Genomic DNA, 23,487 nt, shown 5'->3' with positions numbered 1-23,487 from the left:
GGGGGGGGGGGGCAGAGAGAGAGGGAGACACAGAATCCGAAGCAGGTTCCAGGCTCTGAGCTGTCAGCACAGAGCCGGACGCGGGGCTCTGTCGCGGCCGGCGCGACAAACACCGAGGTCAGGGTCCTGAGGGTAGGGGAATGCAAGAAAAGAGAAGAGAAGAGAAAGTTTGGGAACAGGAGGGTCCCCTGGGCTGATGGCCCAAGTGACGGCTTTGTTGTTGCTGTACACAATCTTTTATAACCAGACTCTTATGGGTTAGGTCATTCTAAGAATAAACAGGTTTCACATAATTGCTGCCCACCAAAACATTTAGTTCTGTGTTTCTTGTGCATTTTCTAGACGGGTCACAAGACCTTGTTGATAAGATTGCTAGCAAAACACAATTCCCATGTTTGTTTCTATCTGACTCGGGGTAGAAAAAGGGAGGTAGCATTACTGCCAACACCTGCTTCAGGAATTAACTTTCTCAGCCTTGACAAGGCTTTCGTATGCCCTTGAGAGTGGGGGAATGGGAGGGGGAACCACCGGGTTGGCTTGAGTCAACGGGGAATGTTGCTCGACCCGGTCTCAGCCTGGCACCGGGGCCCGGCCCCCCACAGGGCTCGAACTTATGAACTGTGAGATCATGACCTGAGCCGAAGTCAGACACCTAACCGACTGAGCCACCCAGGGGCCCCCACAACTGTTTACTTCTTAATTTTAACCAGAAATTAAGGTTTTTAAGGGTTAAGAATTCTAATATAAAGCTTAATAATGTTAAATAGCTTAAAATACGTTTATTTAAAAAAAAAACAACCCTTTTTTTAATGTTTATTTCTGAGACAGAGAGACAGAGCATGAGTGGGGGAGGGGCAGAGAGAGAGGGAGACACAGAATCCGAAGCAGGCTCCAGACTCTGAACTGACAGCACAGAGCCCGATGCGGGGCTCGAACTCAACGGACCATGAGATCATGACCTGAGCCAAAGTCGGATGCCCAACCGACTGAGCCACCCAGATGCCCCAGCATTTTATATTCTGACTTCATTCCATGGGCTCTTCCATTCCGTTTTTGGTTGTTGTTGAATTAAGAGTCTTTCCTAAACATATGACAATTTAAAACAAATTAAAATTTATAAAGTGCATGTGTCAATTTAAAAGGACTATTTAGGGACGCCTGGGTGGCTCCGTCGGTTAAGTGTTCGACTTTGGCTGAGGTCATGATCTCACAGTTTGTGAGTTCGATCCCTATGTCGGGCTCTGTGCTGACAGCTCAGAGACTGGAGCCTGCTCTCTCTGCCCCTCTCAAAAATAAACATTAAAAAAAAAAAAATCTAAAAAAAACCATAAAAGGACTATTTAGCTTTTTCTGCCCACATGTCCTGTCCCCATGCTTTAATAAAAACACTATTGGGGCGCCTGGGTGGCTCAGTCGGTTAAGCGTCCCACTTCGGCTCAGGTCACGATCTCGCGGTCCGTGAGTTCGAGCCCCGCGTCGGGCTCTGTGCTGACGGCTCAGAGCCTGGAGCCTGCTTCAGATTCTGTGTCTCCCTCTCTCTCTCTGCCCCTCCCCTGTTCATGCTCTGTCTCTCTCTGTCTCAAAAATAAATAAAAACATTTAAAAAAAATTTAAAAACACTATTGGGCAAAAAAAAAGGGCTAAAATTTTCCATGGACACGTTAGCACAAATACTAATAATATAGCTTTACATACTTGTGATGGTTCTCACTTTCAGTTGCACAATGTAAACTCATTCTTCTCATTTATCTATGTTTCTTACCTTCCCAAACATCTGCATTTCTAAGATTAGCTCATCAAGTTAAAAAAAATATATATATACATATACATATATGTATATGGAACTTGAGAGCACAAAAGACATAGAGGTATTGCAGGGGGAAACCCCCCACAGTTCACTCCAGGGAGAGGTACAGAGATGCCGTGTATTTGAGGGTCTTGTCGTTCAGTCCGCAGACTCTGTCAGTGTGTGCGGGACCGCAGGGTGCACAGGAGCTGTGCGAGGCACTGGGCATACAGAGGTGCTCACCCGCGCCCACGTGGTGAGCCTTCACAGTCACTAACCATGGCTCCAGAAAACCCATCCTTCGCATGTCTTCGCCATCCCTGATAACTCAGTCAGTGGGAGAATAAGGGTAAAGAGATCAGAGAATGCCTGCATATGGCTAATCTTGTCTTCCAACCAACATAGGTCGGGATGCATATTGAAAATGAAGCAAGACTTGAGAATCCTAAGGACTTGGCACCCCTGATAATTTGCCTTCCACAGGGACACAGAGCACAGTCGGTGTTCGGAATGTGACTGGCTGACTCCCCGTCCGGCCGAGGTTCCAGCCTCCCGTGAGGAAGGAGGCTGCTGCCTGTGGCCTGGTGTGACACCAATTTCCTGCCCGCTGTTGCCCTCTGAAGCAGTGATGGCAAGTGAGAGGAGCCGTCCGGGTCAGGTGTCTGATCCCGCCCAGATTCCAGCAGGGCCGTTGATCTATGGCAGCTGCAAAGTAGAGCCAGACAGCTACTCAACACATTTTTGAGGGGTGCCTGTCTGGCTCAGCCAGAAAAACGTGTGACTCTTGATCTCTGGGTTCGAGCCCCACGTTGGGCATAGAGGTTACTAAAAAATAAACTTAAAAACATGTTTTTAGTACCTCGGTGTACTGGGCATGCACCAGGGCCATGGGAAACATGGCATCGGCCCCAGCCACTCCCTCCCTATGGAGGACCGCTGAACCCAGAGGGCTGTCCTGGGATCGAGTGCTCGCCTGGGCAAGAACCAAGTCAGGTGCCGATTATTGGAAGAAAGAGCTCATAGGAAGAAGGCATGGATATCCCCTTATCCCTATAGAAGTTTTAAAGGGATTTTGCTTTGTACAACCAAGGTGCCTGGGCAGGAGAGAGGGATAGAAGTGTGGGTACAAGCAGAGAGCTAACACTGCACCAGTCCAGTGTTTGCCTGGTTTCTTGACTTGGGCCAGTTTTCCAGGGCTCCAAAGATAAATTGCCAGTTGCACACTTCCGGCCTTTCTCCAAGATGACAAAATGTATCCGAAGTGGCAGAAAGTTATGTGCATCGCTTTTGATTACTGAAAGGCCACTGGAGTATAGATCTTATATATGGAACTTTTTATAGAAAATTAAGGGCCACCTGGGTGGCTCAGTTGGTTGGGCATCCGACTTCGGCTCAGGTCATGATTTCTCGGTCTGTGAGTTTGAGCCCCACGTCGGGTTCTGTGCTGATAGCTCAGAGCCTAGAGCCTGCTTCAGATTCTGTCTCCCTCTCTCTCTCTGTCCTTCCCCCACTCACACTCTGTCTCTCTCGAAAGAAGGAAAGAAAGAAAGAAAGAAAGAAAGAAAGAAAGAAAGAAAGAAAAAGGAAGAAAGGAAGAAAGAAAGAAAAAATTTAAAAGAATGGCTGTGTTATTAACTGCTATCTGGAATCACTCTCTGGCTAGATTGGAATAACATACTATGAATTAAAGTAATAAAACATCACACAGAGACATTGAAAACCAGAAATGGGGACAGAGAGGTGGTTCTCTCCCTTCTATTATAAATATGTATTGGTCTTGCAGTTAATAACCCAGCTGTAATGGTAACCAGGGGTGGCACCATCTGGGAGACATAGGCAAGCATAGTACCCCTGCTGATGTGATAATTTGGGTGATCTTTGGATATAGACGTTGCATGTTTTCAAGCTTTGAGAAAAATAATCTATTCAAATGCCAAGCCATCAAGCACTTCCAATATGATCTAGATCAGTGGTCTCCAAAGAGGATCCCCCCCCCACAGATAAAGACATTTGTAGGATGGAAAAGAAGACACCTGAACTTATATTTTTAGTAATTTTTAATCTCCTCCTTTGAATTTTTAGTATATTTTATATCATGTTTAATATGTTAGTATCCTGGTACATGCATATTATTTTTAGATGGAGATGTGTGTTTATTACACTATATGCATAGTATACAACACTATATGTATTGATCAGATGTATGGTCAAAAAAAATTAGAGACCACTGATCTAGTAATAAATGGATACGTTACAAATATCAATCTATCTCCACAAGCTACCAGGTAGTAAGTAAAACCTTGACATATTTAGGATTTTCATGTCATGAACTAAAAAATGTGAGCAGTAACTGTATCCTGCTTGGTATTCAGGGTAACACAGTTTTCCTTCACTTTTCCTCCAAGTTCCTTTCCTGGAACCAAAGAAGATTCTCCTTTCCAGGCCCAAATTTTCAGTCATAACTGAGGCCCTTTGCTTCCTCTTCTTTCTCAGGAGCTTCTCCCACCATTTCTTCTCTTCTTCCTGGATCAAGGTATCTTCCAATTGCCTTGTACCCAGATAGACTCCTTTCCCAGGCCCTTGTTTAACTGCATGCAATGGAATATGTATCCAAGATTTCACTTGGACTCATATACTATGCTCAACCATTTGCCTCGGTGGATTATCATAATCTACCATTCTCCCGTGTCCTGAGAGAATTGTCTAGTTCCTTGTGTCCCTGGGAAATTAGGGAGTTCCTCACGACCTACGTCTAGCCTGATACCTTTACTCTGCATCAACCAGTGTCAAAGTCACCCAGTTGTTGTGTAGCTAAGTCTAGTAAAGTTGGCTTAATCTGGAGTAGGGGAATGCCTTTCAAGAAAATACATGTAGCTCCTTTACACTGTAGATTAAAAACTCCTAACAGCTTCAGGGGCGCCTGGGTGGCTTGGTCGGTTGAGTGTGTGTCTTTGGCTCAGGTCATGATATAGCGGTTTGTGGGTTCGATCCCCCCGTTGGGCTACATGCTAACAGTGCAGAGCCTGTTTGGGATTCTCTCTCTGCCCTTCTCCACTTGTATGCATGCTTGCTCTCTGTCTCTCAAAATAAATAAATAAACTTAAAAAAAAAACAAAAAACAAACAAAAAACCCCTGGGGTGCCTGGTGGCTCAGTAGGTTAAGCATCCGACTTTGGCTCAGGTCATGGTCTCACAGTTCGTGAGTTCGAGCCCTGTGTCGGGCTCTGTGCTGACAGCTCAGAGCCTGGAGCCTGCTTCAGATTCTGTGTCTCCCTCTCTGTCTGCCCCTCCCCTGCTCACACGCATGTGTGTGTGTGTGTGTGTGTGTGTGTGCAAAATAAAAAAAAATAAACATTATAGATGTTTATCTCAAAAATAAATAAACATTAAAAAAAACCTAACAGCTCCAAAAGGGAGACAATTTCATTATTTGAAGAAAATAAATTCATACCAGCCAGTAGCTAAAGATTGGGTTTATTCTTTATGGCGGTAGGGATGTATGGTAGTCAACAAATAGGGTTCAATAGTCGAAAGTTAATCTCAGTAAAAATGATCACTTAGAAAACAAGAATGCGGGGCGCCTGGGTGGCTCAGTCGGTCGAGCGGCCGACTTCGGCTCAGGTCATGATCTCGCGGTCCGTGAGTTCGAGCCCCGCGTCGGGCTCTGTGCTGACAGCACAGAGCCTGGAGCCTGCTTCAGATTCTGTGTCTCCCTCTCTCTAACCCTCCCCCGTTCATGCTCTGTCTCTCTCTGTCTCAAAAATAAATAAACGTTAAAAAAAATTAAAAAAAAAAAAGAAAACAAGAATGCAAGACATAGCATGTCTAAAGACATAGCATGTATAAAATGGTGTCTCTAATAAAACACATTCAGCCAGCCAAATGCCATGCGGGGTGGGGGGGAGTGTTAGGGGGCCCACAGAGTCGACGGGATGAACAAAGGAACGCAGAGTGAGACGTGAGGGAGCAAACCCGGGGCTGGCTGGGGAAGACCAGAGCTGCTGCTCGTCTGTTCCCACCTGGTAGGCAGCGCTGGCCTGGAGAACGGCCCCGCGACCAAGAGCCCATGTGATGCCTCAGAGTTAAGTCAGGGGGTCAAGGAGGCACCCCTTTCTCGCAACCTGTTGCTCCAGCTCAGACTGTCGGTGTCTGCCCCATTATGTGCATCTCTCTCCCCCAAAATGTTCCATGTACATTTAGTCTTACTTAATCGTGACACAGCGAAGCGTTGACGATATGGCACTCCTGTGACTTGAGACTTGTTCGCAAACAGGATGCTCGAACGTTTGCTCACGCTACCACTTCTCTTGTGATGACGGCTGCTGCATTGACATCATGCTGGCTTGCGATGGAGTGGAGCAGTGTCCTGATGGGTCCGATGAGGCTTTCTGTCATAATTGTGAGTCAGCTGCTTGGCCTTTTCGGGCAAGGCGGGGAGACGGGATGTCTTTATTTTCACAATAAAATGCAAATTCAGTATTGTTCTTTTTCTGCCCAGTTTTAGGTATAACTTCATGTGAATAAGCTATGCCTTAAATTAAATGACCATTAACTATAAGTCTCAATCTGAGTTGCAAATGTCAAATGTTTTATATTGCTTACCTTCTTCAAAATTTGCTTTGTTTTCTAAAAGACTCTTCCCCATCCTAAAAATGCTGTGAGGAATATGCTTTTAAAAAAACTAAAGTGAGGGGCGCCCGGGTGGCTCAGTTGTTAAGCGGCTGACTTGGGCTCAGGTCATGATCTCGCGGTCCGTGAGTTTGAGCCCCGCGTCGGGCTCTGTGCTGACAGCTCAGAGCCTGGAGCCTGTTTCAGATTCTGTGTCTCCCTCTCTCTGACCCTCCCCCATTCATGCTCTGTCTCTCTGTCTCAAAAATAAATAAACGTTAAAAAAAAAAAAAAAACTAAAGTGAGTTAAGATTTTGTTTTGATAAATTTTTTAGAAAAAAAATTTTTTTCAATATCTATTTTTGAGAGAGACACACACAGAGCACAGGCTAGGAGGGGCAGAGAGAGAGGGAGACACAGAATCTGAAGCAGGCTCCAGGCTCTGAGCTGTCAGCACAGAGTCCAAGGTGCAGCTCGAACTCACAAACCGTGAGATTGTGACCCAAGCTGAAGTCAGACAGACGCTTAACTGACTGAGCCACCCAGGCGCCCCTAGAAAAAATTGTGATGTACTAGGGTGTAGCTAAGTCAGGACTGTAAACCAGTCTTATAATGTCACCTACATACACAAAAGGGCACTGAAAGAAAGAAGAAAAACTGCTGGTTTTGAAGAAGGATGTAAATCTCAAAACCTTAGGCTTAAGCTTTGTTGTTGTTATTGTTGTTTTAATTTTTTTAATGTTTATTTATTTTTGAGAGAGAGAGACAGGGCATGAGTGGGGGAAGGGGCAATGAGAGAGAGGGAGACACAGAATCTGAAGCAGGCTCCAGGCTCTGAGCTGTCAGAGCAGAGCCCGACACAGGGCTCAAACGCACAAACCATGATATCATGGCCTGAGCCCAAATCGGACGCTTAACCACCGGAGCCACCCAGGCGCCCCTTAAGCTTTGTTTTTGTCAATTTATTTGTGACATTTAGAAAGCCAGTTATTGGAAGAAGAGAAAACAGTTTACCCATTTGAAAAAAAGAGAGTAATTTTTATGGGGCTCTAACATGGCTTAGATGGTTATTATTCGCAAGTATCCATGGCTTTGAATCTACTGCAAATTTAGTGCTTTTAATTACAGTTCAGAAAAGAAACCCAGCAGCTAACGGTAGCTCCTGTATCCTTCAGTGAGCCTTGACCGGAAGACGGTGACCCACACAGCAACCGCCCAGCCTAGAATCACAGGACCAATCAAAGATGTAGCAGGAGGCTCCTTCTTGGAAAAGTCCCACAAAGTGACTGTCCCAAACCAGCCACTGGTGGTATCAAACACAGAGAAGAGGAATCATTCCACTTTTTGGGGACCAGAGAGTCAGACTGATCCTGTGATGCCAGGTAAGGACCTCAACAGCTTCTCCGCAAACGGCCTCATTTTCTCCAGTGACGCTGGGCTCAAAATGAAGGTCGTATTTGAAGAGTGTTACGGAAATAAAAGAGAAGAGAGTTAAAATGAAAACTGTGGCCAAAAAGGAAAAAAAAAAAAAAAAACCCACCCCGTCTGACATTTGCACGGATTATTTATACTAAGGAACACCTACTAAATACATTCATACATTCATATATACTCCAGGGCTACCTGTACATTTATTAGTAAGTACGTTCGAATTAGGAAATTTCAACACCTGTGTTAAGAAAACAAATGCCCTACGTGTGAAATTTTAGGTTATTTTGAGATGAAGCAGCATAACCCTATTCGCACTAAGCTAGTGAACGTAAGTAAAGAGAATCTATGTCATATTGAAATGGTTGCTTGTGGGGCGCCTGGGTGGCTCAGTCGGTTAAGCGTCTGACTTCGGCTCAGGTCATGATCTCACAGTTCGTGAGTTCGAGCCCTGCGTCGAGCTGCGTCTGACAGCTCAGAGCCTGGAGACTGTTCACATTCTGTGTCTCCCTCTCCCTCTCTGTCTCTCTCTCTCTCTGCCCCTTCCCTGCTCATGCTCTGTCTCTCTCTGTCTCAAAAATAAATAAACATAAAAAAAATTAAAAAAAAAAAGAAATGGTTGCTTGTGTGAGCACTTCAGTCCTATGCTCCCAATTAACGAAATCTGTAACTTTTTTGTTTTCACTAATAAGGCTAATAAGAATCTTGTCTACGTTCACACTGCTGAAACATTAACATTCTGTCATCTTAAATTTGTTTTTGGACATTTGTATTGTTTGTGACAAGAGACAGAAATATAGAATATCACATTTCTGTACGCCTTTGTAAATGTCTTTTCAGTACTCAAACTCTGCATACCTTGTACAGAAATAATCTGTCGCTACTTTAATAACTTCTTTATGAAATTCTTTTGTTCTGTGCAGAAGATGCAAATAATAAAAAAGGAAAATAATTTAAAATACCACTCTTTACTGAAAACAACTTTTGGTATTTTGGTATATTTTTTTCTAGTCTTGTTTATCTAATGTTTAGTTTTTTTCATATATTCTTTTTTTTAATGTTTATTTTTGAGGGAGAGAGAGAATGTGAGCGTGCACGCGCGGGTAAGAGCACGAGTCGCGGAGGGGCAGAGAAAGGGAGACACAGAATCTGAAGCTGGCTCCAGGTTCTGAGCTCTCAGCAGAGCCCCACGCGGGGCTCAAACCCATGAACTATGACATCATGACCTGAGCCGAAGTCAGATGCTTAACTGACTGAGCCACCCAGGCACCCCATCTACTGTTTAGATTTTAAGTGTATCTGTACAGATATGTCCACAGAAATATTCCATGAAGGGTTTTCTTTTGGACAGTTTAGACTAGGTGCTTTCAAATGCCTAAGCTGGGTCTATACCTTTGTTAGTACTGCCACCTAATGGGTAAATCAGCCCATGTAGCAAAACTCACCATTAATATTCTGTTGCATTTTTTCTGGTCACTTTCATTTATACACATACATGCACACATTTATTCACTTTTTATCTTAGCATAATTAATATACAGTGTTATAGTTTCAGGCATACGATATAATGATTTAGCAATTCTATGCATTGCTCCCTGCTCATCATGATAAGTTTACTCTTAATCCCCTTCACCAACTTCACCCATCCCCCAGCCAGTTCCCCTCCCTCAACCACCAGTTTGTTCTCTGTATTTAAGTCTGTTTTTGTTTTTGTTTCTTTTTTTCTTTGTTCACTTGTTTTGTTTCTTAATTTCCACATATGAATGAAATTGTATGGTATTTGTCTTTCGCTGACTTATTTCACTTAGCATTATACTCTCTGGGTTCATCCATGTTGTTGCAAATGGCAAGATTTTGTCCTTTTATGGCTGAGTAATATTCCATTACACACACACACACACACACACACATACACACACACACGTCTTTATCCATTCATCTATGGAGGGGCACTTGTGTTCCTTCCATATCTTGGCTATTGTAAATAATGCCGCAGTAAACAGGGACACATGTATCTTTTCAAATTAGTGTTTTGTTTTCTTTGGGTAAATACCCAGTAATGGAATTACTAGATCATATGGTAATCTATTTTTAATTTTTTGAGGAACTTCCATATTGTTTTCCACAGTGACTTTACCAGTTCATGTTCCCACCAACGGAATATGAAGATTCCTTTTTTAACGTGTCCTCATCAACACTTGCTATTACTTATCTTTTTTGTTTTTAGCCATTCTGACATTGTGATTTTGATTTACATTTTCCTGATGATTAGCTATGTTGAACATCTTTCCATGGGTCTGTGGTTCACTTGTATGTCTTCTATGGGAATATGTCTATTCTGCCCATTTTTAATCAGATTCTTTGTGGGCTTTTGGGGGAGGGTGTTAGGCTTATTAAGTTCTTTATATATTTTGGATTTTAACCCATTACTTGATATATCATTCACAAATACCTTCTCCCATTCAGTAAGTTGCCTTATCATTTTGTTGATGGCTTCATTTGCCATGAAAAGCTTTTTACTTTGGTGTAGTCCCAATACTTTTATTTGTTTGTTTGTTTTTCCTCTTGCCTAAGGAAACACATCTAGTAAAATGTTTCTATAGCTAGCGTTAAAGATATTACTGCCTATGTTTTCTTCTAGGAGTTTTATGGTTTCGGGTCTCACATTTAGGTCCTTAATCCATTTTGAGTTTATTTTTGTGTATGATGTAAGAAAGTGGTCCAGTTTCATTCTTTTGCATGTGGCTGTCCAGTTTTCCCAACACCATTAATTGAAAAGACTGCCTTTTCCCCATTGTATATTCTTGCTTCCTTTGACCGTATAGTTGTAGGTTTATTTTTGGATCCTGTTCCATTGATCGATGTGTCTATTTTTGTGCTCATACCATACTGTTTGGATTACTGCAGCGTTGTAGTATATCTTGAAATCTGGGATTATGATACCTCCAGCTTTGTTCTTCTTTCTCACGTTTGCTTTGGTTATTTGGGATCTTCTTTGATTTTATATAAATTTTAGGATTAGTTGTTATAGTTTTGTGGAAAATGTTATTGGTATTTTGAGAGGATTGCATTAAATCTGTAGATTGCTTTGGGTAGTATAGACATTTTAACAATATTTGTTCTTCCAGGCCATGAGCGTGGTGTATCTTTCCATTTGTTTGTGTCAGTTTCAGTTTCTTTCTTCAGTGTTTTATAGTTATTGGAGTTTAAGTCTTTTACCTCCCTGATTAAGTTTATTCCTAAGTATTTTATTCTTTTTGGTGCAATTGTAAATGGGATTTTTTCCCTTAATTTCTCTTTCTACTACTTCATTATTAGTATTTATAAATGCAACAGATTTTTGTATATTAATTTTGTATCCTGCAACTCTGCTAAATTCATTTATCAGTTCTAATAGTTTTTTGGACATTTATTCACTTTTAACAAATTAGGAACACATTATGTTTATGAAACTTTTCTTTTTCTCAGGAGTATTTATGTGTGTTATTACATGCCCATCAAAGACCAAAACTTCTTTCTCAGTGTTTATTTCTTTGAGGGGGGGAGGGGCAGAGAGAGGGGGATGGCAGGATCCAAAGCAGGCACTTCACTGATAGCAGCAAGCTCCATGTGGGGCTTGAACTCACAAATAGAAAGACCGTGAGCCAAAGTTGGACGCTTAACCACCCAGGAACCCCCAAAACAAAAACTTTAAAAAAAATTTTTTTAATGTTTATTTATTTTTGAGAGAGAGACAGAGACAGAGTGTGAGTGGGGGAGGGGCAGAGAGAGAGGGAGACACAGCATCTGAAACAGATTCCGGGTTCAGAGCTGTCAGCACAGAGCCCGACGTGCGGCTCGAACTCATGAACTGTGAGGTCATGACCTGAGTCGAAGTTGGACGCTCAACAGACTGAGCCACGGCAGGTGCCCCAAAAACAAAAACATTTTTAAGAAACAAAGCAAACAAACAAAAAAGGAAACAAACAAAAGGACTCCTAAATACAGAGAACACGCTGATAGGTGCTAGAAGGGAGGTGGTTGGGGAAATGGATGGAAAAAGAAATAAAAGCCTGGAGCCTGCTTCTGATTCTGTGTCTCCCTCTCTCTCTGCCCCTCTCCCGCTTGCACTCTATCTCTCTGCCTCTCTCTGTCTCTGTCTCTGTCTCTCTCTCTGTCTTAAAAATAAATAAAAATGTTAAAAAAAATTTTTTTTTTAAATGCATCACCAGAGCGCCTGGGTGGCTCAGTCATTTGGGCCTCCATCTCTTGATTTCGGCCCAGGTCATGATCTCATGGTTTGTGAGTTTGAACCCCGGGTCAGACTCTGTGCTGACAGCATGGAGCCTGCTTGAGATTCTCTCCCTCCCTCTCTCTGCCCCTCCTCTGCTCTCTCTCAAAATAAACAAACATTTAAAAAACTAATAAAATAAATAAATAAAAATGCATTCCTATTTGTGACCTGTGCCTGGATTTTACAAGGATCACCAGCTAATATAATAAGGACAAGTTGAATTTTCTGCCACTTCCTTCCCCTACAGGCATCTCGTAAGGATAAAAAACTTAACTCACTGAAGATATGTTAAAGAGATACTATCATTAACACTGATAATATAGTACAGAAAGTAATGAGATGCGGTTTTTCACCTGTCACATTGGCAAGGTGAAAAGCTATTATTACGTTGCCAATAATATGGAGCCAATAGTATGGAGCACAGAGAAACAAGACTCAGGCGCTCTTGGTGGGACTGAACCCAGCACAATCTTCTAGAGGGCAGTTTCTGAAGCATTGAATCTGTATGTGCCCTGATTCAGTTATCCCACACTTGGGAATTCATCCCAAGCGTGTTACTAAGGATAAAATTAAGGACTTGTGCAAAATATCCAGTCACACAGTGAATGTCCGCTCGCCCGCTCAGAGCCGCGGTGGTGCCTGTGTTTGTTCAGCACGCAGTGACTCAATGGCTGAACTGTTGTGAGATGTGGCTGCATCTGTAGGGCCTGTTCCCTGTGCGGCCCAAGTCATTTATTAACAAGGCTGTCCTCTTTCTATCGGAGCTGGCCGGAGGAAAGAAATCAGATGTCCAGCACTGCAGAGTGCTCGAAAAGTGGTGTATCCACATTCACAGTGAATCCTTTTTTTTTTATTATTAAAAAATATTTTTTTTAACGTTTATTTATTTTTGAGAGAGAGAGAGTGCACGCTCATGCGTGCACCCACAAGTGAGGGAGGGGCGGAGAGAGGGAGACAGAGGGTCCAAAGCAGGCTCGTGAGCGAGGAGCCTGAAGTGGGGGCTCGAATTCACGAATTGTGAGCTCAGGACCTGAGCTGAAATCAAGAGTAGGCCGCTTAACCAAGCCACCCAGGCACCCCTTGAATCCATTTTTTTGGAAGTTGAGAATTCATGTCCAGCCCGGCAGGTCAACCAAGTTCTTTAAGGAGCCAAACTGAAGCATGGACTTGGGAGAATGCCTGGTCTCTGTATGGACACATGGGGTTCTGCCGGCACTGTCTCCGATTTCCCTGCTAAACATGCAAAGCCTCACTGTTTCACTTCTCTCCGGAGGTAGCCAGAGTGAGCACCTGCGACCTTCGCATCGTTATGGGAGGTGTTTTATCCAGAGAGGCTATCCTTATAAAGGATACTCAAAAGAGTTTTTTCATGTGCCCTGTATTTTTCATGGCTATTTCATTTTTGTGTTCTGCTGGACTGTCTCTTCTTATTGGGAAGCCATTCTGAACTTATGAAATAACATGTCTGGGAAGGTAGTTTGAATTTGTTGAAGCCTGATGAATAACATTATGCTCCCACATGATGGCAGGAATCAACTGTTTCCTCAGATGAATGGATCTTGTCCTAGTATAATCCAGAACATTTCCTGAAGAGAGCTCCTTCTTACCTACTCTGTTGACATGCGGTGTGGTCTACCAGTGAAGAGTGAGAAAGAACGATTCTGTTGTCTGTGTTAGTTGGCAGGTGGTCACAGGAAGCCATAGTACATTCTGGGAGGCAGGCCCGTATTGTAATCACTTTTCTAGCTAGTATTTCCACCTTCCTTCCAGAACATGCTTGCATGTGCAGTGGTGACTGAAAATAAATTTAAAGCAACTTCTGTCCAGCTTCCAACTCCTTCTGTGAGTGCATGGCTATGCATGGTACACGTTAACACAATAGGTCATTCAGAAGAGGGAAAAAATAATTTCCTAAGACATTAACTTTTCTAAAAGGATCATTACCAAAATGAGTTATTTGCAGAAGCAAATTCAATCTTTGTCTCGTTTGTTCTGACTTGCCACTCTGGGGAGAGCCTATGATAGCACGTGTGGAATGAAGCATTTCTCTATGGTGTTCCATATGTTGGTGTCCAGGAAAAGTGAATCAGGCAGTCTGGAAATGACAGTGAATTCCTCCCTGAAATGTAGAAAACAGAAATTCACATTTCAAATACCAACTCGGGCAGGGCACGTCCCCTGGAAATTCTAGAGTCTGTGGCAACTGTGGCTTCTTAAGTCTCCTGTGTGTACTGTCCTCTCCCTAATGCCTGAGCTCGCCCACCTCCCACAGCACTGGCTTCCTCTCCCCAGGAGTGAGGGCATTTAAGAAAATACTCTTCACATTTGACAACTGAAGATCCAGAATGAATATATTTACTTTCAAATGAACCCATCTCCAAGGCAAGATCCCCTTTCTAAGTACAATTAACCTATTTCTCTGCTGCATCCTTAATAGAGAGCTTTATCTCAGACTTCCTAAGGAAATATTTCAATTTGTGATTTTGCCTAGTTATTTTTGATTTGCCTGGATATGAGTAAATGGATACAGTATAAACTCTTAAGTTCTTGGATCTGTGACTTTGAGAGCAGTTTGGTTCAGTAGAAAAGCTCCTGCTCTGGGTGCCCGGGTGTCTCGGTCGGTTGAGCATCTGACTTCAGCTCAGGTCATGATCTCGCGGTCTGTGAGTTTGAGCCCCACGTTGGGCTCTGTGCTGACAGCCCAGAGCCTGGAGCCTGTTTCGGATTCTGTGTCTTCCTCTCTCTCTGCCCTCCCCTCTCATGCTGTCTCTGTCTCTCTCTCAAAAATAAATAAACATTAAAGAAAATATTTTTTAAAAAAGAAAGACAAGCTCCTGCTGTGGGTCGGTCCTGGGTTCTAATCCCAGCACCACCTGGTACTAGTGTCCAGGTAATTAACTTCTCCGAACTGTGTTTCCTTGCTTGAAAGAGGATAATCATATCTTCTCACAGTGTTGCTATACGTAGTGCGTGAGATATCGTACGTAAATATAATTTATGTCTCTCAGTAACTGTTAGTGCTAGATGAATTTTCGCTGGAGCACTCACTAGGAAACTCAGGTAAGAGACCTGCAAGCTTACAAGATAGTTAATTCTAATAAAAAATAGAAATAGCACAGTGGTGGTCCCAGTACTGAGTTTCTCTTCAGAATTAAGGTGAAGAATCTCTCATCTTTGGTGGAAAGATGGGGTGGGGGAGGGGATTGTGAATGTGGTTATTTCGTATTTTTACATTGGATAGAAGACAAACGAGTTAATCCTCTGAAAAGAATTGGACGTTGGTAAATTTCAGTGTTTTTATTCCTGGCTCATTATTTTTAAAAAGTAGGACATGAATTCCCAGCCATGTGATCTTCCCACTTCCAGATTTATTATTGGAAATAGTACTTACTGAGTGCCTGTCACTGTGGACTTCTTTGGTCTTTTTTTTTCCCCCTAGTTTATTTATTTATTTTGAGAGAGAAAGAAAGCACAGTAGGGGCAGAGAGAGAGAGAGAGAGAGAGGCAGGGAGAGAGAATCCCAAGCAGGTTCTGCACTGCCAGCCCAGAGCTCAACACAGGGCTTGAACTCACAAACTGTGAGATCAGGACCTGAGCCGAAATCAAGAGCCGACGCTCAACCGACTGAGCTACCCAGGTGCCCCTGCTTCTTTGGTCTTAATAGCAACCTGGTGATATGCAGAAATCATTAGCAGCATTTTATGGATGAAGACACTGAGTCACAGAGAAGTGAAGAACTCAGACTGGGTCACACAGCTAGGAAGTGATAAAGCCAGAATTTAACTCAGCGGTCTAACCCCAGCCCCAAGGGGATGATGGCTTCGGCAGCAAGCCTCACAGTGTTCAAGGATCTTTTCTCTTAGCTTAACAGAGACAGGAAGCAGCTACAGTTCCCTTAAGACCTGCTTGTATGGTATTTTATGTTAGGGCATTAGAAGCTCAGAAGGACGAGAATCTGGGGGCACCTGGGTGGTTCAGTCGGTTGAGCAATGAGCTCTGTATTTCGGCTCAGGTCGTGATCTCACGGTTCAAGAGATTGAGCCCCACGTCAGTGCAGGGCCTGATTGGGAGTCTCTCTCCCTCTCTCTCTGCCCCTCCTGTGCACACTCTCACTCTCTCTCTCTCTCTCAAAATAAATAAATAAGCTTTAAAAAAAGGGAAGATATCTGTGAGTACTGGAGTAGTCAGGATTGGCTACTTGTAGATCTGCGTTAAGACTTTCATGGACCTATTAAAAAAAACCCGAAATATTGAACTTTATGACTGTGTTGGTGTAGAGATTAATATAACACAGGCTACATTCACTATTATATATGCATTATTATTATTATTGTTATTATTATTATATCCATTGTTCTCTTGTGATTTTTTTTAATGTTTATTTAATTTTGAGAGAGAGAGAGAAAGAGTACGAGCAGGGGAGGGGTAGAGAGAGAGAGAGGGAAACACAGAATCGAAAGCAGGCTCCAGGCTCCAAACTATCAGCACAGAGCCCAACGCGGGGCTTGAATTCATGAACCATGAGATCATGACCTGAGCCAAAATTGGACACTTAACCAACTGAGCCACCCAGGCACCCCTGTTTTCTTGTGATTTTAAGAGAAATTAAACTGAAACATTTTTGCAAGCCCCAGGTTCGATGTTCATTGTGCCTGGTGGACAGGTGGCCCCCACCTGTGATAGGCATGGACATTCTGCTACGCTGTGAAGAATGGGCAGGAAGAGTTTGAATACATGGAAAACAAGGGCTCTAATTAATAGCCTGAGAAAATGGGTTTGAGAGTGACAATTATTGAAGCAGGAGATCCCAGCTACCCAAAGTGAAGGGAGTTTGCCGGGAATAGAGGGCAATATGGAGAACCTTGAAAGCCCTGCTGAAGCATCTGGACGGGTGGAATCAAGGAGAGGAACAGGGCACCTGGTTGGCTCAGTCGGTTGAGTGTCCAACTTCGGCTCAGGTCATGATCTCGTGGTTTGTGGGTTTGAGCCCCGTGTGGAACTTTGTGCTGACAGCACAGAGCCTGCTTCTGATTCTCTATCTCCCTCTCTTTCTGACACTCCCCCACTCATGCATGTGCTGTCTCTCTCTCTCTCTCTCTCTCTCTCAAAAATAAACATAAGAAAATTTTGTTGAAAAAAAGGAGAGTAAGAAAATTTGGTCTCTAAAGCCAGTCGAAGAAGGATCAATATCCATCCATAATAAAGCTTTCATCCATTCATGGCAAAATGAGAAAAATAAGGACAATGCAGGAAGTTTTTTTTACAAGACTACATTCATTCAATTCAAAGAGCTATCCTTTTTATGTATTAAACTCTTCATGTTTTGTGGGTTACACATTTCCTTACTTTATAATGAGGTGAAGGCAATGGCCTTTTTTTTTTTTTTTTTTTTTTTTAATGTTTATTTTTGAGAGAGACAGAGACAGAATGTAAGTAGGTTAGGGGCCGAGAGAGAGGGAGACACAGAATCCGAAGCAGGCTCCAGGCTCCGAGCTGTCAGCACAGAGCCCGACGCGGGGCTCGAACCCACGAGCTGTGAGATCATGACCTGAGCCAAAGTCGGACGCTCAACCGACTGAGCCACCCAGGCGCCCCTGGCAATGGCCTTCTTAAATGGCCATTTCTTTTACTGTCTTTATTTGGCAAAATAAAAAATTGACCCTAACTTGGCCCCAAAAATCATTTTGAATTTTGGATTGATCCACAAAATCCAAAGGTGTTGGAATCAGCTTGCCGAGTGGAGGACAGCCCGGGCTCTCGATGGCCCCAGGGCCCCAGCAGCCCCATGGCTTCAATGCAGTATCCCTGTCCCCATCCTGCTGGGAAAGGTCTCCAGCTCCAGGCAGCAATCCCTTTGTCCGTGAGCCAAGCAGTCCCAACACCTGGCGGCCCCGCCACAGTAAGAGCCGTTCCCTGGCTGGCTCTGCCCGGTGCCTCCTCGGGGTCACTCTCTTACGGTCTCCCACTGCCTGCTCTTCTTCCGTTCCCTCTCCTCGCCGTTCTGGTTGGGAGGGGGCTTCCAGCACTACAGTCCAGTGGACAGTGATAGCAATCAGCCTGCAAGGTAACTCTGATTCTCTGGCCCACAAGAGATTGCTCCTGCCTTACTCGCATCTCTCATTCTCTTCGGGCCCGCGGTTTATGGAGGACAGCCCAAGTTACTGGCTATCTGCAGGTGGCGTGTATGGTGCCTTTTAGAGTAACGTGACAAAGCACGGCAGAAGGTAGGGAGCCTGCCTTGGCCTTGGCCGTGAGAAGCAAATGTGGGTTAACCTCCTTGCACTGATATGCTGAGCGAGTGGGGATGAGGGGCCTTTGCAGACGTGTTCCAGTAGCAATGTCTGCACGCAGAGTGCTTGAGTGAAAGGTGACAGAGACCTAAGGCTGTGGCAGTTGAGGACAGAGAAGAGGCACCGTAGTCGAGGATATTTCAGAGTGTCGTGGACATGGCCTGTGTGATTCAGCTACTGATGGCTTGCAGGGCTGAGTGAAAAGGAACTTGAAGGATGCCTTAATGAAACACACGCATTTGCAGTCCCTTCTCTTTAACAGCACAAGCACGTGACTGCAACCATCTCTTCAAGTCCTGGCTTTCTGGCCCTAGTAGGTACCTGCAATAACTTTATAATTTTCCATCATCCTGTTGATTTTTGTGATCCTTAGTAAATCCAGGCATATCACTTAGTACAGATTCCGAAGAGTTTTATAAATGCTACCTTTAAGTAGCCTTATTTCAGCTGCAGGTGTTGCGAACAGATCTGTTGATGACATAGGAGTAAAGAAGCTTTAAGCTTTTGCTTCTCAGTAGAATTCCTCATGTCAGCTCATCCGTTCTATTTACTGTCACTGAGGATTATATTATCCCCCAGGCTCACTTGAGATCACACCATAGCACGAGGGCAACTCCATTAGCTTAATCATCATCTTGTCAATGTAATAAGCACACAAATGCTGTAAATTCCCGGATGGGAAATGATTCGGTGGTACGGCCATGGCTTATCAGACCTGGGATGAAAGTCCTAAGGTTTGATCTTTCGTACTAGTCACTCTCAATAGTGTAATACAACTGGATAGAGTAAATAATCAACAACATATCATTACACCAGAAATGCTGGTTTCCACCAACAAGCAGTTAGACACGCCTGAGTTTAAATCCCAGCCCAGTGACCCGCTTACTACTCAAAAAGAACCCGGGCAAGTACCAAGCCTCTCTGACCCAAGCGGAAAACAAAGAGCAATGAATACCCGCCAAGTAGGGCTGAGGTGAGAAAGTCAAACGACTTGTCTGAGTGGCTTATGCAAGCTCACTCTTCATTTTTTAAAGAAAAACATTTGTGGACGTTTCTGCTTTTCATGGTATGGATTGCAGAGATCACCCGTGTCTTTTCTAGCTGATGTCTTTCCTTCCTTCTCCAGAGTGCTGGGTGCCTTTTCCCCTTTCTCTGTCTAGCGGTTTTGTTCTCGTCCCATACTCTGGTCATGTTAGTTACCTAGTGTTTTAATATCAAACACAGACCAGGGCGCCTGGGTGGCTCAGTCGGTTAAGCCTCCGACTTCAGCTCAGGTCACGATCTCACAGTATGTGAGTTCGAGCCCTGCGTCGGGCTCTGGGCTGATGGCCAGAGCCTGGAGCCTGCTTCCGATTCTGTGTCTCCCTCTCTCTCTGCCCCTCCCCGGTTCATGCTCTGTCTCTCTCTGTCTCAAAAACAAATAAACGTTAAAAAAAAATTAAAAAAAAAAAATCAAACACAGACCTACGTTTACAAGAGTAATAAATTTTATAAGTCCTTTAAATCCATCCTAAGAAAAATAGATGAGGCTATATTTTCATGTCTGTTTCCTAAAGTTTCTGATGTACCTTTGACATATGTTCTCTCTGTTTTCTGTAGATAGTGGTTCCTCAGGGAAGAACAGAAAAGAAAAAAATTATATTTTTGAATCAAAGAGCGATCGAGGAGGAGGGGAACACCCAGCCCCAGAAACAGGTAAATCTGGAATTTGGAAATTCATTGCAGAGTACAAACATTTGTAGAACCACATATCCTCCAGTGGAAGGTACCAGATGAAGCTGCAAGAGTCTAGGACAAGAGCAGTGACCGATCCGTGGATCGGAAGAGCTGTTGTATTCTCCCTCTATCAGGCTGCATCTGTGGGCTCTTGAACTAGTAACCTCACATCCTTGGACCTAGGCTTCCTCTTTTCTCAGTTGATTGGACTAGAGGATCACTCTATTTCTTTCCAGGTGTAACATGCTATGGAAAAAGTAATATTCACAGCCTAGAAGTTAAGAACTAGATATTCATGGCTCTAGAATCTGAGGCCGAGGTTCAGACCCTTGCTCCGTCACTAAACTCTATGACCTTTGGCAGGCGATCTTCTCTCTCCGGATCCCAGTTCTCCTCAGTCGTAAGATGGAAATGGCAACTATCACTGCCTCAGACTTGTTGGGGGAGAAATGGGACAATTAACATAAACCGTTTAGCACACGTGTGTGACTCATACATAAATAAATGATAATAAATAGCCACACTGGTTTGGCTAATAAATAAGTAAATGATGGCTATTATGCTTGAGTTAGTTTTAAAGATCTTATAGAACTCCCCTACGACCCAGCAATTGCACTACTAGGGATTTATCCAAGAGATACAGGTGTGTGTTTCGAAGGGGCACATGCACCCCAATGTTTATAGCAGCACTATCGACAATAGCCAAAGTATGGAAGGGTCCAAATGTCCATTTATGGATGAATGGATCAAGAAGATGTGGTACATATATACAATGGAGTTATTACTCGGCAATCAAAAAGGATGAAATCTTGCCATTTGCAACTACGTGGATGGAACTAGAGGGTATTATGACTTCACTCATATGAGGACTTTAAGAGACAAAACAGATGAACATAAGGGAAGGGAAGCAAAAAATAATATAAAAACAGGGAGGGGGACAAAAACATGAGACTCTTAAATATGGAGAACAAACAGAGGATTATTGGAGTGGTTGTGGGCTAAATGGGAAAGGGGCATTAAGGAATGTACTCCTGAAATCATTGTTGCACTATATGCTAACTAACTTGGATGTAAATTAAAAAAATAAATTAAATAAAAATTAAAAAAAAAAATCCTAGAGTACCTAGTTCTCTCCAGCTGCTCTAGTGATGGATGAAGACCAAAGACAATGAGGAAAGAGTGTAGGAGGTCGAGGGAATATTTAGTGAGTGAAAGAAGAATACCACAATTCCATAATTATGGTCACTTTTAACTAGAAAGAGAACACTTTTGACTCGGTTCTTCAGAAAGACAGGTTTTAATCCTAAATCCCACAAACTAATTAGTAAAAGAAGATTTAGGAGAATAAAATATGATTCTTAAATTATAGACCTGAACACGGAGAAGACTTTTTTACCCTAGAGTGTTCTTTGTAAAATCTGGACCACGTTATCGTGTAACCACTAACCAACAAGTGGCCAAAATAATCCAGACGTCAAGTGCCTAGATGCTCCTCCGTCTGCTGGACTGCTGGCCTTGCCCCTGTCCCCACATATCTCAATAAAAAGCGCCCTGTGCCCCATCGACATATAAAGGGAACCCGGGCCTGCCCCTGCCCCCGCCCCGTGCCTAGACGTGTGCAGAAAGCCTCCATTCTAACTGGCCACTGCCCATTCCGGTTGTTATATATTATGAACATCACTCCAGCTCATATGAACAATTCATCTCCTTCGCTGGTTCCTGAGAAAATTATATCATGATGTGTTTTATTAGGGGTTAGAAAATTTTAAATCTCAAATTACCCACGAGAAAGACAATGAAGAAACCATGCCAAGTAAGAATTGAAAAGTCCAGAATAATTTGCAGTACTGTAGCAAGTTTTTTGTGATGGGAGATTTCATTTTCCTTGTCATCAAAGCATTAAACAGGAATCAATTCGACGTTCAGCCACCACACATCTGACTTGGCAAGTAGAAGTTTCCCCTAGATTGCATGTCTGCTCTGTTGTTACCACAGCGGCATCTGCGCTGTGGCCCTGGGGCTGGCATCTCCAACCACAGCCCCCTCCCCCTGCGGCCTCAGCGCTGGTGTTCATCTTCACACGAATCACACACATTTAGAAGGGCGGCCTCTGATGCTTTCCCTGCCCTGAACGAGCACAGCGGTCCTCCTCCACCACCCCTCCCCGAACGTGAATAGTCGCCCGTTTGCACCCATACCCTTCCTTTCCTTCAGTACTAAGCGAAGGAGTGTCCCCTCTTTCCACGGTCAGTCTCCCCCTGATCTTGAGGCAGCCCCTTATCCCCATCATCGATTAACTCTCTGATGTTTTTCATCTGTTTCTCTACTGGCTCGTTGCCCCAACAGCTGCAGACACCTTCAGATCTCTCCCAACACACAAAAACGAAACAGCACCCTTCCATCTCCAGTCTCCGCGTAAATGAATTCCCGATTGCCGAGTCCGTTGGCCTCTCTGGGCTTCACCCCACTGGACCTCTGCTTAGCATTTGGTTCAGCCAAGTGCTTCCTTGAAGTAATCTCTTCCCTGTGCTTCCAAGACTCCCCTGTCCCCTGGCTGTCCTGCCACCTCTCTGATCCCTCTCCTGTTCTCTTAGCTTCTCTTCTTTTGTCTGCCCTCTTAAATGCCGGTGCTTCCTCACCGACTCGCTCCTGGCGCTTCTTCTCCTGGCCCCTTTCTCTCTGGCGATCTCATTCACTTCTGTGGCTGCGGTCACCACCTTGACACTACAGACTCTCACATATTTAGGCCAAATAATCCAGAAACCTAATAGAAATTTCGGCCTGGATCATCTATAGGCATCTCAATCTGAAAATGTCAGAAAATAAACATATCTCCCCACCCACCCCAGACAAGCTCCATTATTCATTTAAACACGCAGGCAAAACTCTTATGAACCAGAAACACGAACTACATCTTTCACATGTGCACTTCCTATATAATTCCATCATAATAATTACACTTAATTGTATTTTTTCATTTAAATGTTTGTCCACCCAGACCGGAAGTCATGAATAATAATGCTCTCATTTCCCTTTTGGAGAAGTACTGTACCACGGTGGTTCTGGAGCTGTGCTGTCTGGGGCCCTATCCTAGCTCCACCCCTGACCGTACAGACTTAGACTAGTCACTTAATTCTTTTGATTTTTATGTTTATTTTTTTATTATTTATTTTTATTTTTTAATTTATCTCCCAGTTAGTTAGCATATAGTGCAATAATGATTTCAGGAGCAGATTCCAGGGATTCATCCCCTACGTAGAACACCCAGTGCTCATCCCAACAAGTGTCTCCCTCAACGCCCCTTCCCCATTTAGCCCATCCCCCCACCCACAACCCCTCCAGCAACCCTCAGTTTGTTCTCTATATTTAAGTCTTTTAGGTTTTGT

At 43.6% G+C, this 23,487-nt stretch overlaps 1 protein-coding gene across 1 annotated transcript in view; it reads left to right on the top strand.

Annotated features, from left to right (window-relative positions):
• The window catches only part of LRP11 (LDL receptor related protein 11), a 63,586-nt gene that overhangs the window by 34,572 nt on the left and 5,527 nt on the right, over window positions 1-23,487 (top strand). Inside the window, exons 5-7 of the mRNA XM_049654669.1 lie at window positions 6,060-6,185; window positions 7,570-7,776; window positions 19,985-20,080. Coding sequence (XP_049510626.1) covers window positions 6,060-6,185; window positions 7,570-7,776; window positions 19,985-20,080 — 429 coding nt within the window. The remainder of the gene's footprint in view (window positions 1-6,059; window positions 6,186-7,569; window positions 7,777-19,984; window positions 20,081-23,487) is intronic.

Source organism: Panthera uncia, assembly GCF_023721935.1.
Source record: "Panthera uncia isolate 11264 chromosome B2 unlocalized genomic scaffold, Puncia_PCG_1.0 HiC_scaffold_24, whole genome shotgun sequence".
Classification (NCBI taxonomy): domain Eukaryota; kingdom Metazoa; phylum Chordata; class Mammalia; order Carnivora; family Felidae; genus Panthera; species Panthera uncia.
The sequence above is the reverse complement of the archived record's forward strand: the minus strand, read 5'-3'. Positions and strand labels throughout refer to the sequence as shown.